General features: G+C 43.6%; 1 protein-coding gene across 16 annotated transcripts in view; it reads left to right on the forward strand.

The window, feature by feature from the left end:
* Positions 1-232: 232 nt before the first annotated feature.
* Positions 233-14,525, forward strand: part of tle2b (TLE family member 2, transcriptional corepressor b) — an 86,165-nt gene continuing 71,872 nt past the window's right edge. For 4 of the 16 annotated variants that reach the window (XM_061780711.1, XM_061780712.1, XM_061780715.1 and 1 more), the window contains exons 1-3: positions 368-545; positions 4,509-4,711; positions 4,818-4,976. In XM_061780711.1, the coding sequence (XP_061636695.1) occupies positions 4,953-4,976 (24 nt within the window). In that variant the 5' untranslated portion in view covers positions 368-545; positions 4,509-4,711; positions 4,818-4,952. Of the gene's footprint in view, positions 323-363; positions 546-3,409; positions 3,671-4,508; positions 4,712-4,817; positions 4,977-14,525 lie in introns of those variants that run through there. The other 12 variants (XM_061780713.1, XM_061780717.1, XM_061780703.1 and 9 more) reach the window with 11 other exon arrangements.

Raw genomic sequence — 14,525 nt, forward strand, 5'->3', positions numbered from 1 at the left:
CCCACAATCCCCACAAGACTCCTCAACCCTCCGCTGCCATCCCTCTCTTCCACGGCCGTTCCGACAGCCGTCTCCTCGCTCCCATTGGCCAGAGTCTCATTACACGTCACGACCCAACGTGGGGTCCCGAGCGGAGCCGATTGGCTCGGCTTCGTCCAATCGGCGCGCGAGGAGAGCCTCCCGGCCAGCCGAGCTCTTTTAAGGTGGAACCAGGCGATAGACGAAGCCGCGTGACGAAGCCAAATTGAGACGTAAAAGGACTGCAATGAGGCTTCCCGCGCTTTTCGCCGCCTGTTGTGGCCGGATCAGGAAGTGGAAGGCAGTGCGTATTCCTGCTTGTCTTTTTTCCTAACAAATTATACGTATTATTAGCAGGTGCACATAACAATTTTGGCTTGGTTCTCAAAGGAGCACCGCAGGTGGTTGTTTAGTGCTCATTTTGACCTCATGGATGAACTTAAAGGACTTGGCATTCCTGGCCAACACCCGATCCGTCCGCAGTCTCTGACTGGCCCTCGCAACCTTTTATGAAGTCAAAATGAAATGTAAAGTATGCTCAGCATTCATTATGATGTGCCCATGCGTGCGTGGTGGAGGAAAGAGAGGAATTTGCACTATTGAATTATTTGACAGTCCTAACTTAGAACGACTAATATGAGTTTGTGGTTTGTGCCCATAATGTCAGCACACTTTAAAAATACTGAAAAAAATACAGACACTGGAAAGATGTATTTTTGTGAATGTTACTTAAATAGTGATGTAATGTTAATAAGTGTCATTTTAACATGACCAATTATACGGTTTTGTTAGCCTGTCTCTGGTGTTTTAGCATGAGGCTAATACACAATGTGCAATTCTCATTGTTTGTTGTTTAGTTTGAGAGTAAGCGTCAACTAGGAGCTTGAAGCCTCGTTATGCAAAATTTTTCACTCTCTGCCAAACTGCTTGGCTCAAATTTTTGGCTCGCAATTTAAAGCGAGAAATCCTCCCAACGACCGCTCGTATCTTAAAAGAATCCGTAAATCGAGTCGCTCGTATCTCAAGGCACCGTTCGAATCTCAGCTCCAGCGTTCCCGTGTGGAGTTTGCATGTTCTCCCCGAGCTTATGTATATTTTCTTTGTGTACTCCGACTTTCTACCACATTTCTAGGTTAATTCGAAGGCACTAAATTGTCCATAGGTGTGAAATTGCGTGCGCTGGAATTGACTGGTTCAGGGTGTACCTTGCCTCTCGCCCAAAGTCACCTGGGATAAGCGCCAGCTCAACCTTGACCCTAATGAGGATAAGCGCTGTAAAAAAATTGCACGGATGGATGCTTTGTTATTGTATTTGAATTATATTCGTGTTCATTTTTGTGGCGAACCATGGGAACCGTTGTGTTACAATGCCTGATAGGTATGTGTGTTTGTGTGTTATCTGGCAGGGAAGTCAGTCTGCAGGCTCAGTACAATTTCTATTCAAAGTAACATAGACTGAAGCGGAATTAACTGTTTATTTTACAATGATATCAGCGGTAAATCTAATATCTGGTTTGTGGGTCATAGTCCTTCCCAGAAAACTGTGCATTCTTGTTTTCCAATTGCCTGTCGGACACAGATGTATACTTTATGTGCCGAATGGGAAGGCAAAGTCAACCTGTCAACTTTCTGCTTGTGGGGGGTAATATTAGTCGTAAGAGATGCGTACCGAACCGCTGATGTTGTCATGATTCTAATGGTCTGATTGTGTGTGCTTTGCTCACTCCTCGCTTTCAGGTGCAGTGGTGCCTTGACTTACGAGTTGAATTCGTCCTGTGACCATGCTTGTGACTCAAAACACTCACTCATCTTTCCTCATTGAAATGAATGAAAATGCCATTAATACGTTCCAGGACCCCCAAAAACACTCCCAAGTTTTTTGTAACGTTTTTGTACTTTATAAAGCTGTACAGTAATGACATACAGTAGTTAAATAGAATATAAACATGTAAACACCATCATGATAATTCAATGGTCAGTGTGCTGCTTATTCTGGTGTGTGCGCCACTAGGGGGCCGTCTAATAATAATTTTTAGTTGCGAATAACGAATATATATGCCTGTGAGTATGGCTGTCTGCTTGTGTATCTACTGCTTGTGTTCAAATAGGTCTTTTAAATGTTTAAAGTTGCGTTTTGCGACGCGTAAGCATTAAGATAGCAGACTAGAAATGAATCCGGTTTTCATAAATAATCCATCCATCCATTTTTCGGCCCGCTTATCCTCGCTATAGTAGTAACAAATTCTTTGTTTAGTTGTACAGTAAACGTCAACTGAAAGTGAAAATAAACGACTCGATGCAAGCACTTGGCCCTTTTTTTGAAGAATTGTTCACCATCTGCCATACTACTGCTTTTTGTGAAGTTCGCTACTACCATCGCTCGTGCTCGTAACAAAATTTGTTTTGCTCGCAACTCAAGACAAACAAATCTGCCCAGCGATGGCTCGTATCTTGACACTTGTAAGTGCTACCGCATTTGATGCATTGTGCCAGGCTGTACTGATTTAAAATGACAAACAATCCAAGGTGGTGACTGAGGTTTTCCAAGCTGTTTTGGAAAATTCCATTGTCTTTGCTATAACCAACACAAGAAGTTTAACTTGAATTTAGGGGTTGTACAAGGAGGCGTTCCCCAGAAGTAGTTTGGTAACATCCCGCATTGTGTAATAAAACATCAGTCCTGTATGTGACCATAATTAACACTTGGGGGGTGCCCTCTGGCTGACCCTCGTTATCAAATGCCTTACTCTAAACCCTGCGCCCTCATGCCAAGACAGGCTGTGTCCAATTCAACAGTGCAGGATTAATGGCTGTTTGATCAAGTTCAAAGGCAGCGCCGCACCGGATAAAGTCATTATGAAGCGGGCCAAAAGACGCCTGGGCCAGGCTGATGCTCGCTACATGGAAAGACTTTAAATAACGCGACTTCACGGGCTGTCCTGTAAATAACGTGTGCAAAGGAGGTAACAACCAGGCCAGAAACAGAAAGACAGATGTTTTTAACTGTCCTCGCGTGGGGTATTGTGGGGTGTTGTTATGTTAATCCCCCTCATGTTTGCGGTTGTGTTTTTTGACGATGTGTGGGTGGCTTCATCATCACGTCATATGTTCCACCTGCAATACTGCCACTCCCTTCACTTGATCTTTATGACATTTCTTTTGGAGGCAGACCTTATTGCCTTTTCCTTCACTACTTTAGTGTTCTTCCCTTACAATAAGACACCTGACAAAATGGTTTACTGCGGTGCCTAACACCTGATTTCCATATGGGGTAAAATACCTTACCTGCCCAACTCTGTGTGAAGGCCAAAGTACAGTACAAACTCTCAAGTCAAATGCCCATGTTGTAAAATTTGAGCAACGTGTTGAGGGGGAAACACGCCACAGAAATCAAAGCATTAACTCTGCTTTTCTTTGACTTTTTGTGACGCATTTCAAAAGAAACGCCGTTCTCAACGATAGGAAAAGTGAGAAAAGAAGATAGTGTATCATGTCGAATGTTTTGTTGTTTTTGTGTGTTTTATGTAACAACTTCTTTTTAGGGTCACCGCACAAAGAGCGACGCGATCAAACGCGACTGAACTGAACAATCGCAAACCCACACGTGTATTTTAGCGACAGAGACTCCCCATGGTTGACTTTTTAGCCAAAGGTACATATGAAATTTTCAAATTAGTTAAGTATTATTGTTAAAATACATATAGTGTACATACTAGGGCTGTTCACAAATGGGTGGTGACTTCAATTGGATTATAGTTTGGATAATAGTTTGTTCAATTGTTGTTCGTTATTTTAAAAAGGGATTTGTTACCGCTCCCCAAAAATACCTTGCAATATCTCAACGTTATTTATTACATACTATGCCAATTAGAATTTTTGTTACAGAATTTAGCAAGAATCATGGAAGTTGACTCCGATCATTTGTTTTCGTGGGCCACATAAAATGATGCGGTCGGCTGGATCTGGCCCACGGGCCTTGAGTTTGACACCCCTGATTTCGTGTTATTTATCAGCGCAGCGTACATATTTCACGTATGTCACTACACATTGCGAAGACCGGGCACACACGTGGCGTTATCGCTATGAGTAACGTTGTGAGTAATTATGGTGCGCATGTGTGCGCGCGGGCTGATTGCTGTCACAAATGCGTGTATGAGCGTCGGAGCGTTTGTTTGGCAATCTCAATTCCTTATCAGTCTTTGTGCATGAGTGATTGCTCTCTATGAGTGAGTGAGTGTGTGTGTGAGCTCACAACTAAGAAGAGAACTATGTTGCTCTCTCTCGCTGCCTCCTTCCTTCAGTCTGTTCAGTTCCACCTTAAGAGCAGCTTCAGCAGCCTCTCCTGTTTGTGTTGAAGCCAACAGGCGCAATATATTAGTCTAGGGCTTGCTGCTGAAAAGCCCGCTGGATCCTCCACTGACCTGCTCGTCTTTCCTGTTTTCCTTCCCCCCCTCCCTCCCCCCGCCCCCAATCATATTAAAAAACAAAAGCTTGCGCACACTCTGTCCTCCTCGTCCCTCCTCTTCCATTCTGCAGCAGCGTGTGACAGGAGGAGGAAGCCCGAACAGAGGAGGTAGACCATCCATCTGTGTGTTTATGTTTCTGTCAGCGGACGGCCGGGTGAAGAAGGGGCACCGGGAGACGTGAGGAACAAAAAGGGGAGACGAAGAAGAAGAAAGAAAGGAGAGAGGATGTAATTGTCATGTCACTATGTTTGGACCTTGAGTGATCACAGCAGGGGGAAGGAAGCGTGATAAGAGGAGAGCCTGGAAACTAAGTCTTGTGTGTTCTCGTGACAGTGTTGGATAGACCTGCGTTGGATTGACTTTGCAAGAAGAAGTGGACTTTGTGAACCGGTGGAGGGCAGAGGAGTGGAGGGCCAGGGGACGAACCTGGCCATCAAACGGACTGGAAGCCTCTCCTCTCCTGGGATCATGTACCCTCAGGGCAGGCATCCGGTAAGTTCGTCGTCGTCTTCTCTTGTTTTTGTCCCAACTATTTCTTAGTATTATTATTATTATTTGTTTGATCTCTCTTCTTCTCCTTAGTCTTCACCATACTTTCTGTATTGTGTTGTCATGCCACCTTGGAGCTCTAGTCAAGCTTACAAGTGTATGTGCCACTCACTACAGTGTGTACTTGGAGGTGCTCTCATCTCGACGGCTGAGCAAACGCTCATTTCATTGGCAGCTACATTCCTACATATCCATTGTCACTTGTATAAAAAGCCTGCCGTGCCTCCCTTCGCTAACCCGCCCTCAAGTGCGGTCAACATGTGGCGTTAATGTAGCTGCCAGAGTAAAAGAGGTTAAATACAAAAGTGAGATGAAGGTTAAATATGCAGGGACTAATAATAAAAAAAAGGGGGGAAAAGAGGTGTGAATGACAGATTTGGCTCAGTGTGGCTGTGTTTTTTTTTTCTCTCTCTTCTTCTCATGGCCAGCTTGGTATAATCAGATTTATTTGTCATTCTCCGTGTCTGTGCTACAAATAGGTCAGCGGCCACTTTATTGTGTGTGTGTGTGTGTGTAGCGAGCCTGCAGACTGACTTCCCTGCCAGATAACACACACACACACTCACACATGCATAACTATCACACAGAATTATGAATGACATTTCACAAGAGGCAGGCATGAGGAATCAATTATGTGTGCGCAGAAAATGCTAATAGCACTGAAACCGAGAGAAGTAGGAAGTGAAAAAGTAACAAAGGCAGAAAGTAAAAGATGACAAAAAAGAAGAGTCTTGAAAAATAGCAAGAATGAAAATGAATGAGAGGAGGGAGAGTGGGAACATTTGCGATAAAGTTGGACCCCGACAGGGTGATGGCCGCCATCTCGCCCCCACTTCCGCTCTCACACCATCTCTCCATGACGAACCCCCCCCGACCACAGCACCATGCCCTCTGACAGCACATCTTTATTTCTGGTGTGGCAATGAAATGTGATCCACGGCGAGGTGTGTGAGCGCCAAACACGCACGCACGTAACTTCACGTGTGCGTTTGATTTGCGTCTACGGTTGTACAAGTACTGCACAAGTTGTGAGTAATTGCAGCACGTATTAAAAAAGGAAGTCAAGCTGAAAATCCTTTCCCCTTTATTTCACATTGAGAACACTGCAGATTTTGTTTACTATCACATATTTTATTTCAAATTACCTCCACCATCTTGTAATTGTGACGTAAATGTCTTATATTTCAATCAAATGTGGTTCAAATACACAAAACAACTTTTGTTGGACAGGCCACACATTTCCCGCACTTGCTACACATTTAATTTAAATGTAGCCTGTATCACAAGGTCCATCCATCCATCCATTTTTCTTTACTGCTTATCCTTACTAGGCTGTTGGAGCCTATCCCAGCTATCTTCGTGCACGAGGCGGGGTACACCCTGAAGCAGCCAATCGCAGGGCACATAGAAACAAACAACCATTCGCGCACACATTCACACCTACGGGCAATTAAGAGTCTTCAATCAACCTACCACACGTTTATGGGATGTGGGAGGAAACCGGGGTGCCCGGAGAAAACCCGTCCAGGCACGGGGAGAACAGGCAAACTCCACACCGGCGGGGCCGGGATTTGAACCCCGGTCCACAGAAGTGTGAGGCAGACGTGCTAACCAGTCGTGCACCGTGCCGGCGTAACCCAAGGTATTTCAGTTATGTGGTGTCTCAGTCTGAACACTAGGGGGCACTATACAAATGGTGTACATGCAGTCGATAAGAGACGAAGAAGAACGTAGAGTCGAGTTGGATGCCATGTTTCATCTGTCTGTTGACTCCAAAATATAACGGGAGTTATTTCGCTCGATGGGAACCGAGCATTACGGAGCGGGTGACGGGGCTAGAGAAATTCAGTGCTAGAATAAAAAAACTTGAATACATGTCCAACAAATATTACGTCATAGTATACAGTATGATGAATAAAAGGCTAAAAACAGTGTTCTATAACAGATGTGAAGCAGTTCTCAGAAAGTTTGCTTATACAACTGAATATTAGATCAGCGATTCATGGGAACGCAAAATCCTCAAGCACTTTTCAGTGAACACAGTAAATGAAAACATTTTTTTCTTTTAAACTGCTTAATATTCCTTCCTGTAAAGGCGTAACACATTTGGTATAATTTTCTGCATGTTTTGATTTGGCATTTGCGTGTGTGGAAATCAAAGCCGTCATAAAGATTTTGAACTTCGCTCACTTATTTGAAACACACCGATATTACAGTATTCTGTACACAACTGCAGTTCATCCTGTTTCTTGTTTAGTCAATCTTCCTCTCCAAGTGCAGCTGGAATATTCATTTCCTGTTGTTCAGTCTCATGCAAATGCGCTACCTCAAGGTCTAGAAATGACTGTGGAGCAGACACGTTCAAAACGCTCTCAAGGTCGCACAATTGGAAGGATGAAACATGCCTCAAAAGTCTCACAAACTTATTCTTGTAAGAAATCATTTAGTGCATATCCAAAAGATTCATTATTTTCTGTGATCATATTTTTTTGGCGGGCAGCACGGTGGCTTGGTCGTTAGCATGTCTACCTAGGAGGTTTGAATCTCCACTCCAGCTTGCCTGTTTGGAGTTTGCATGTTACTTGTTGGTTTTCTCCCGGTACTCTCGCTTCTTCCCACATTCCAAAAACGTGCATTATTGGTTAATTTAAGAGTCCGAATTGTCCATCGATGTGAGTATGTGCCCCCTGCAACCAGTCAAGAGTGTACCCCGCCATGTTCTACTTCCTGTTGGCCACAGTGCTTACTTTTCCTTTCTCATGCTGTGTCCCTGCTGTGGTAACAAAGATTTCTTTTATAGTTGAAAAGGCAAAAGGCAGGGTTCTTTTTTATGATTCTATACAGACTATTATATAGACTGCTCTGTGGCTCTTGAAGAAGTGTTTGATTGTATGTGGAGCCCTGTAATTGGTTCCACTGGATGTTTGTTTTTGTACATGTGTGTGCGCATATTTAAATGTTTTGTGTGTGCATCTGCGCCTCAGTGTCTGACGTATTTTTTTAGTGTGTGTGCGTGTGTTTGTCCTTGTTCCTATGAAAGTGTTGATGCATGTGTTTGTGATGTGAGGAGAGGTGCTGGTCTATGTCATCACAATAAATGGACTGTCAGTCTGACTTTAATTACAACGCAGATTTGCTTATGGCAAGAACAAAAAAGCACACACTCCATTAATGAGGACCAAGTATTCATGAATTTGTGTCTGCGCACATAATACGTGTGGAGTTTGAGTTGTGTGAGTTTTATGGACATGCAAGTATGCCAGCTGCTTTTTTGTGTGATGCCACCACAGTTGCATGCAAAGCTACAATATTATTAGTGTTTTTTTTGCAGAGGGTAGAGTATATTCCCGTGCGGAGTGTTATATTGTCTGTCTTTGTGTGTTGCTTTTATGTTCAAATATCCGCTACTTCAGTGACAGCGATGTCTTGTTTGCCTGTCTATGGCATTTTGCCTTGTGCGTTAGCATTAAGCTAGTGGACTTTTGTAAGACTATAATGTGGTTTGTTTAAATATTAAACTTAAACATTAAATTTACAATTTTAAAATACTCATTGTTTTATGGTTGATTTTTCAGTAAACTTGAACTGAGGGTGGCAAGAAACAGCTTAAGGCAAGCATTTGCCCTTTTATTTTAGACTGGTGCGCATGCAGTGTGGAGTCACCGCCCTACCTCTCTGAATACTTATGGCTGTGTGATATTTCAGTTTTTATTTTTTAATAAATCAGCAAACATTTCAACAATTCTGTTTTTTCCCTGTCAATATGGGGTGCGGTGTGTACATTAATGACGAAAAAAAAAATGAACTTAAATGATTTTAACAAATGGCTGGAATATAAAAAAGAGTGAAAATTTTAAGGGGGTCTGAAAACTTTCTGTTCCTACTGTAGAGTCACGGGTAAGTGTTTAGCTAATGTTAGCCAGCCACGTTAGCTGACTCAATAAGAATATCGAGTCACTGGTAAGTGTTTTTATACACATGAACAGAGAGGTTTGGAGGTGACACCAAACTGCATGCGTTACAGTTGTCTTTTTTTGGAAGAATTGTTCACTATCTGCCAAACTGCTGCTTGTTGTGAAGTTCGCTTGCACCATCTAACGCTTGAAACCTTTGCCCGAAACTCAATCGACTGTTCGTATCGCAAAAACTATTAAGTTAGGTCACCCGTAAGTGTAGGTACCAGTGTAATTAAATTTAGATATGTCATGCCTGCTTCTCTGCTATAAAGTAAAATGAACGCCCCAACCCCCTCCCCCCCCACCCCCCGCCTCCTCTCAGCAACTATATGTGAAAATACAATATTCTCATCCAACTCTAGATTGTGCAGGTGTGCCTAATGCAGCGGCTGGTATGTGTAGCACAAATGTGCAACATCCAAGGCATAATGAGATCATCCCAAGTTGCTGAACTGCCAAGTTGTGACCCGCCAACTAGCGAATGCCTTTCCAGACTTGCCCACTGTGTTTGTACATAACACAATGTGATCCAACGCGCCCCTTGTGATGAAACTGTGCCTCGAAAACCAGCATAACCGCCCTTCGGTCCAAAAAGCAGTCAGCTGCAGACGTGTTCACATGGGGCACCAGCACTTGGCTTTTCTCATCTATTCATGTCTTTTGTCCCTAAATATTTAATCAGCCAATGATTATTTCATGCTTTATCCGATTGAGTCTCTGCTTGTCTCAGAGACGTCCTCATGCAAAATGAAGAGCGAGGGGTAAAGAATGACGGGGAGGAAGAGGAAGATGCCTCCTTGCACAGGCATGCCCGCTAACACCGTGTGCTGGTAGAGTGCACTGGCGGCTAAACGGCGGGAGAGTAGGAAGACGAGCAGACAGATCGAATTATTTCTCACCCAATCACTGACAGACGTGCATCTGTTCCGCACTTGAGCTTTCATTTCCAGTGGTGGGGGGGAACAGCAGCTGAATTTGAGCAGAAATTCAGTGTTACGAGAGACACTGACAAAGACTCAGGTGATAGCGTTTGGGGAGAAAGCGAAACAAATCGTGCTGATCAGATGGATAAAAGTGTCGCTTTCAAGGAATTTGTTGACTAACATTTGCTTCAATGTATGCAAATTTGACGTTTGGAGTGAACAAAGACGGTTCACACCTTGGATGATCACAAGCCAAACGCATACCCAAGGCACATCTTTGCTTATTAAACTTTCCAGCATTCCGGCCTGTTGTGACATGTTTTTAAAAAGCCATAAAACAGCTTACATTGAATGATAAACACAAACTAATTGAAGCTACATATGTATGTTATTTGTGACGCATTTACTGTAACAGTAACATGCTGCCTTTGCTAATTAGTCTTTAGCCTACATTTGGCACATTTCAAGTCCTTCTAATTGCTGAACTTTTATTAACTTGGAATGCCCTAAAGAAAAATTCTCTGCTTTACCCTGGAACCAAAGATTAAAAAAAAAATAATAATAATAATAATTTTACAAAAAAATAAATGAATAAATGGAGATGTCTGGTTTTGCGTCTGAACTTTTCAACTGCATGATGCAATGTTTGCCTCTCGACAACTCTTGCAGAGTTTTACAACATCTTTAATGTGTACGGCGGGTAATAGCTGTCCACATATACACAAAAAGTAAAATGTGCATATTTTAGGTCCCACTAGATTATTTACAAATATACACCAAATACATATTTTGGGCCCTGCGAATAACTGGTGACAAGTCCAGGGGTGTACCCAGCTTATCGCCTAAAGTTAGCGAGGATAGGCTCCAGCTAGCACATGACCCTAGTGAGGAAAAGTGCTCTAGTAAATTGATGTATGTATTTTCTTTTTTGTTGGCCACCTACATACTAAAAATTGTCCAATGATTAAGAAGATATGCTGGCTAATTTAACTAAACACTAAGATGCACATGCAGTTTATCAATATGCACCGTTATTGCAGTATTTAAACGTCACTCTGACATGAGCACATTTTGAGCACACTTTTCAAATATTCTGCAAAAAGTGAATTGTATATTATTAAGTAGAGTCTACAATGTGTTAAACTAGACTATGACTGTACAACCCATGCTACAAGACACAACCTAAAAATTGGAAAGTTTATTTAAATCCCCGTTCACATGGGCAGTGTGACAGTTACTGACTGGTAGGTCATTTTCAAAACTAACCACTAAATTCTACTTCATTATTTGCAATGTTTATTTTGCCAACGCATTATTTAGCCATTTAGTCCATCAAAGAGTCCATTACCAACCAATTACAACAACAGGGACAGGTGATGTCCATGCTGAGAGGAGGGGGCGTATCCTGTTATGTGATCGAGTCGAAACAGAACCCCCCCACCCGCCTTCGTCACCCTCCCCTTGCCTACCTCTCCCCCCCACTCCGTTCGCCATAGATAATCCTTCCTAATTCCCTGCTTTGCTTGTGCCAGCTCGTCCAAATTGTGATTGACTGCTGTCCCACATGGTGTGGATGGGTGTGAAACCCCTCCCACCCCCCCTTGCCCCTCTTTCACATCTACCTCCTAGATTAACAGGATCAGTTTTTGTATCTGATTCCCTATAATGGCTGCATCTCTCTCTCACACACACACACACACACACAGACGCGTACACTCACAAACAGTCTATACAAAAATACAGGAGGCGAGAGGCTGTTTTTTCAGCCCTTCGTGACAGCCTTTCGGACCCCCAACAGTCTGCGTGGCCATCTGTCACGGCGCAGGAAAGACCCAACACACTCGCACACTCAACTTCAACAACAAATGTTTGCCGTGGCCTACATACGCCACCAACGCTGCCATCTTTTGTAAATATTGCTCATTTTCTATCCCCTCAGGTCCCTTTTATCAAAGTTTAACTTTTCTTAAATGACCTCCAGCAAGAATCCTTTTTTCTCTTCATATCCGACCTAGGCCTCTTTCATATGTGGATATAACAGGAATGGAATTGGAATGCGGCTGAGTACATAAAAAGATTGGATCCAACAAAATATCCGAATTGGGCATCGTGCTCTGCACTGTGAACGTAGCCTTGGAGTTGAAATGGTTCATCCAGAGTTATTTTCGGGGGCAATTTTATTTACAACGCATCTATATTTTGTTGCCATCTTCTAGCGTTCGTAACGTGTCATAGCTCAAAACATAACGTAAAATACTGGCCCAGCGACGGCTCGTATCTCCAACAACTCGTGCCACTGTATATTTCTGTTTATGTGCTTGTGTCTATAATGTGTTTAAAGAGTGTGGGACGGTAATTTTGTGCCGGGATTTTCAGATCTTCACTTTTCGCTGCAGTTTCTTAACGTAACCCCGTCAAAAGTTGGGAGGTCGAGCTGTAGGTGTCAATTGCAAAATCTCTCAATGTTGCCCAATTGCTCTGTTGAGCTTGTACTTATATGGTCATGTGCGTATCAGTCCACACAACGATTTGATGGTATCCGGTGGGATACGTTGTACTTGTCTATGACCAGGCTTCTCCAATTGCTGATCATTTTTTTTATCTTGCTAAGGGTACCCCTTGTCAAGCATTTCCAATCAAATTCAAGAACTTGTGGAGTTGGCTCACAGTATTGTGTACATATGCCCACATTAGCAGATGGTGCAAGAGGCAGGATGGGCACGCTTGTGTTGACTACAACGAAGAAAGAAAGAGAGAGGGGGGTGGTATTTCCTTCATCTTCTGCGTTCGTTCTGAGGGCGTCGCGCGGATGAGCGGCGTTCTAGCTCACTCAGTCAATCACTCTCTCGTGGTCTCTCTCACGTTCTCCACTGTGAGAATGTCTGAACAGTCTATCACTGGCTCAATCCATCTGTCCGTCTGTCTGTCAGACGTGTCACCATCTCGCTTTTTTTGGCCATCAGTCCCCCTCGCACTCCCCCGCTCTCTCTTTGGCCAAGTGATAATCTACGTGCATATTTGTTGCCAGTGGGTTCATATGCCGTATGTATATGCATGTACATATGTATACCGGGCTCCCATCCCACCCTTCCCAACCGCCTCAGTGTGTACAGTGTAACTCAAGGGCAGCGGGGATCTGTTGGCAGACTGCCCACCATTTCGCCCAGCCTTCATCCCTCAATCATACACAAAGTTTGTTGTGCGTTGTGCCCATCTCGACCTACCCGCTCTGCCTCGTCTCAACTTCAGCTCGGCTCGGCTCTGCTCTGCGGATTAATTACTGGGGGAAGCCCGCACATTTCCGACCTCTGCCGTCGGACTAATTGAACTCTAATTGAATTGTGCTTGTCTGGACTAATGAAGTTCGCCACTGAAACCGCCAATCTTTTCGCTCTGGCTCCAGGCAGATTCCCATGAGTGTATAATAAACGTTTGCATTGTGCCCATGGTTTCTAATGGATTCGTACTTGGTCTGAATGGTTACTTTGCTTCTGTTCTTGTCATTTAATTTACATGGTTAAAGAGTACACAAATTCGCTTTTTATGTCGCTTTATTGCCAAAGCATAGATTTATGTATATGAGGTGCAATTGTCACCTCCTTCAGATACTATGTTTGTCTTTGCCCACTTAATTTGAAAAGTGAATGGCAGTATTACAAAAAACGTGATGTTTGCATTGAAGCTGCCTTGACTACAGCTGTGGTGCAGTAGTTTGCCATGAGAGATCATCTGGTGTGCCACAGGAAATTTTTATTTTTTTACTAAAAGAAAATATTTACTTGTTCATCTATCTATGCCGGTGACATAAAGAGATGGGTAGAACATTTACCTGCTATTCCATTATATGGGAGAAGGTACAGTACCTAACTAACCTGTGTATGCACCTGTTGACGTTCATACGACAGAAAAGTCATGGCGCGCACACAGCGTTCTGACGAGATCCTTGTTATTTCAACAAACCGTGTATACTTGGGCAGCACGGTGGACGACTGGTTAGAGCGTCTGCCTCACAGTTCTGAGGACCGGGGTTCAATCCCCGGCCCCGCCTGTGTGGAGTTTGCATGTTCTCCCCGTGCCTGGTGGGTTTTCTCCGGGTACTCCGGTTTCCTCCCGAATCCCAAAAACATGCATGGTAGGTTCATTGGAGACTCTAAATTGTCCGTAGGTGTGAATGTGAGTGCGAATGGTTGTTTGTTTATATGTGCCCTGTGAATGGCTGGCAACCAGTTCAGGGTGTACTCCGCCTCTCGCCCGAAGCTGGGATAGGCTCCAGCACTCCCGCGACCCTTGTGAGAATAAGCGGCTCAGAAAATGGATGGATGGAGTGTATACTTGTTGTGACTTTTTGTTTGGAGGTCTTCCTTATTTAAAATATGTGCTTTGGCTCCCAAGGTTCGAAAACACTGATGAAGACAGTAGCCACAAAATACACTTGCACTATTGCGATCCAATACAAGAACTGAATCCCAAATTTTGCCGAGGAGAGATATGGGCACAGCTTTCAAAGTGCCCGTTTTTCTTAAAATGCTGAGGACGTTCCACCTTTGAGTCGACTTCATCTCCTCATTTTGTATGCGTACCTTACACACAGGACAGCGAGTTGGGTGGAAATA

The sequence above is a fragment of the Phyllopteryx taeniolatus genome, chromosome 7, assembly GCF_024500385.1.
Source record: "Phyllopteryx taeniolatus isolate TA_2022b chromosome 7, UOR_Ptae_1.2, whole genome shotgun sequence".
NCBI classification, from domain to species: domain Eukaryota; kingdom Metazoa; phylum Chordata; class Actinopteri; order Syngnathiformes; family Syngnathidae; genus Phyllopteryx; species Phyllopteryx taeniolatus.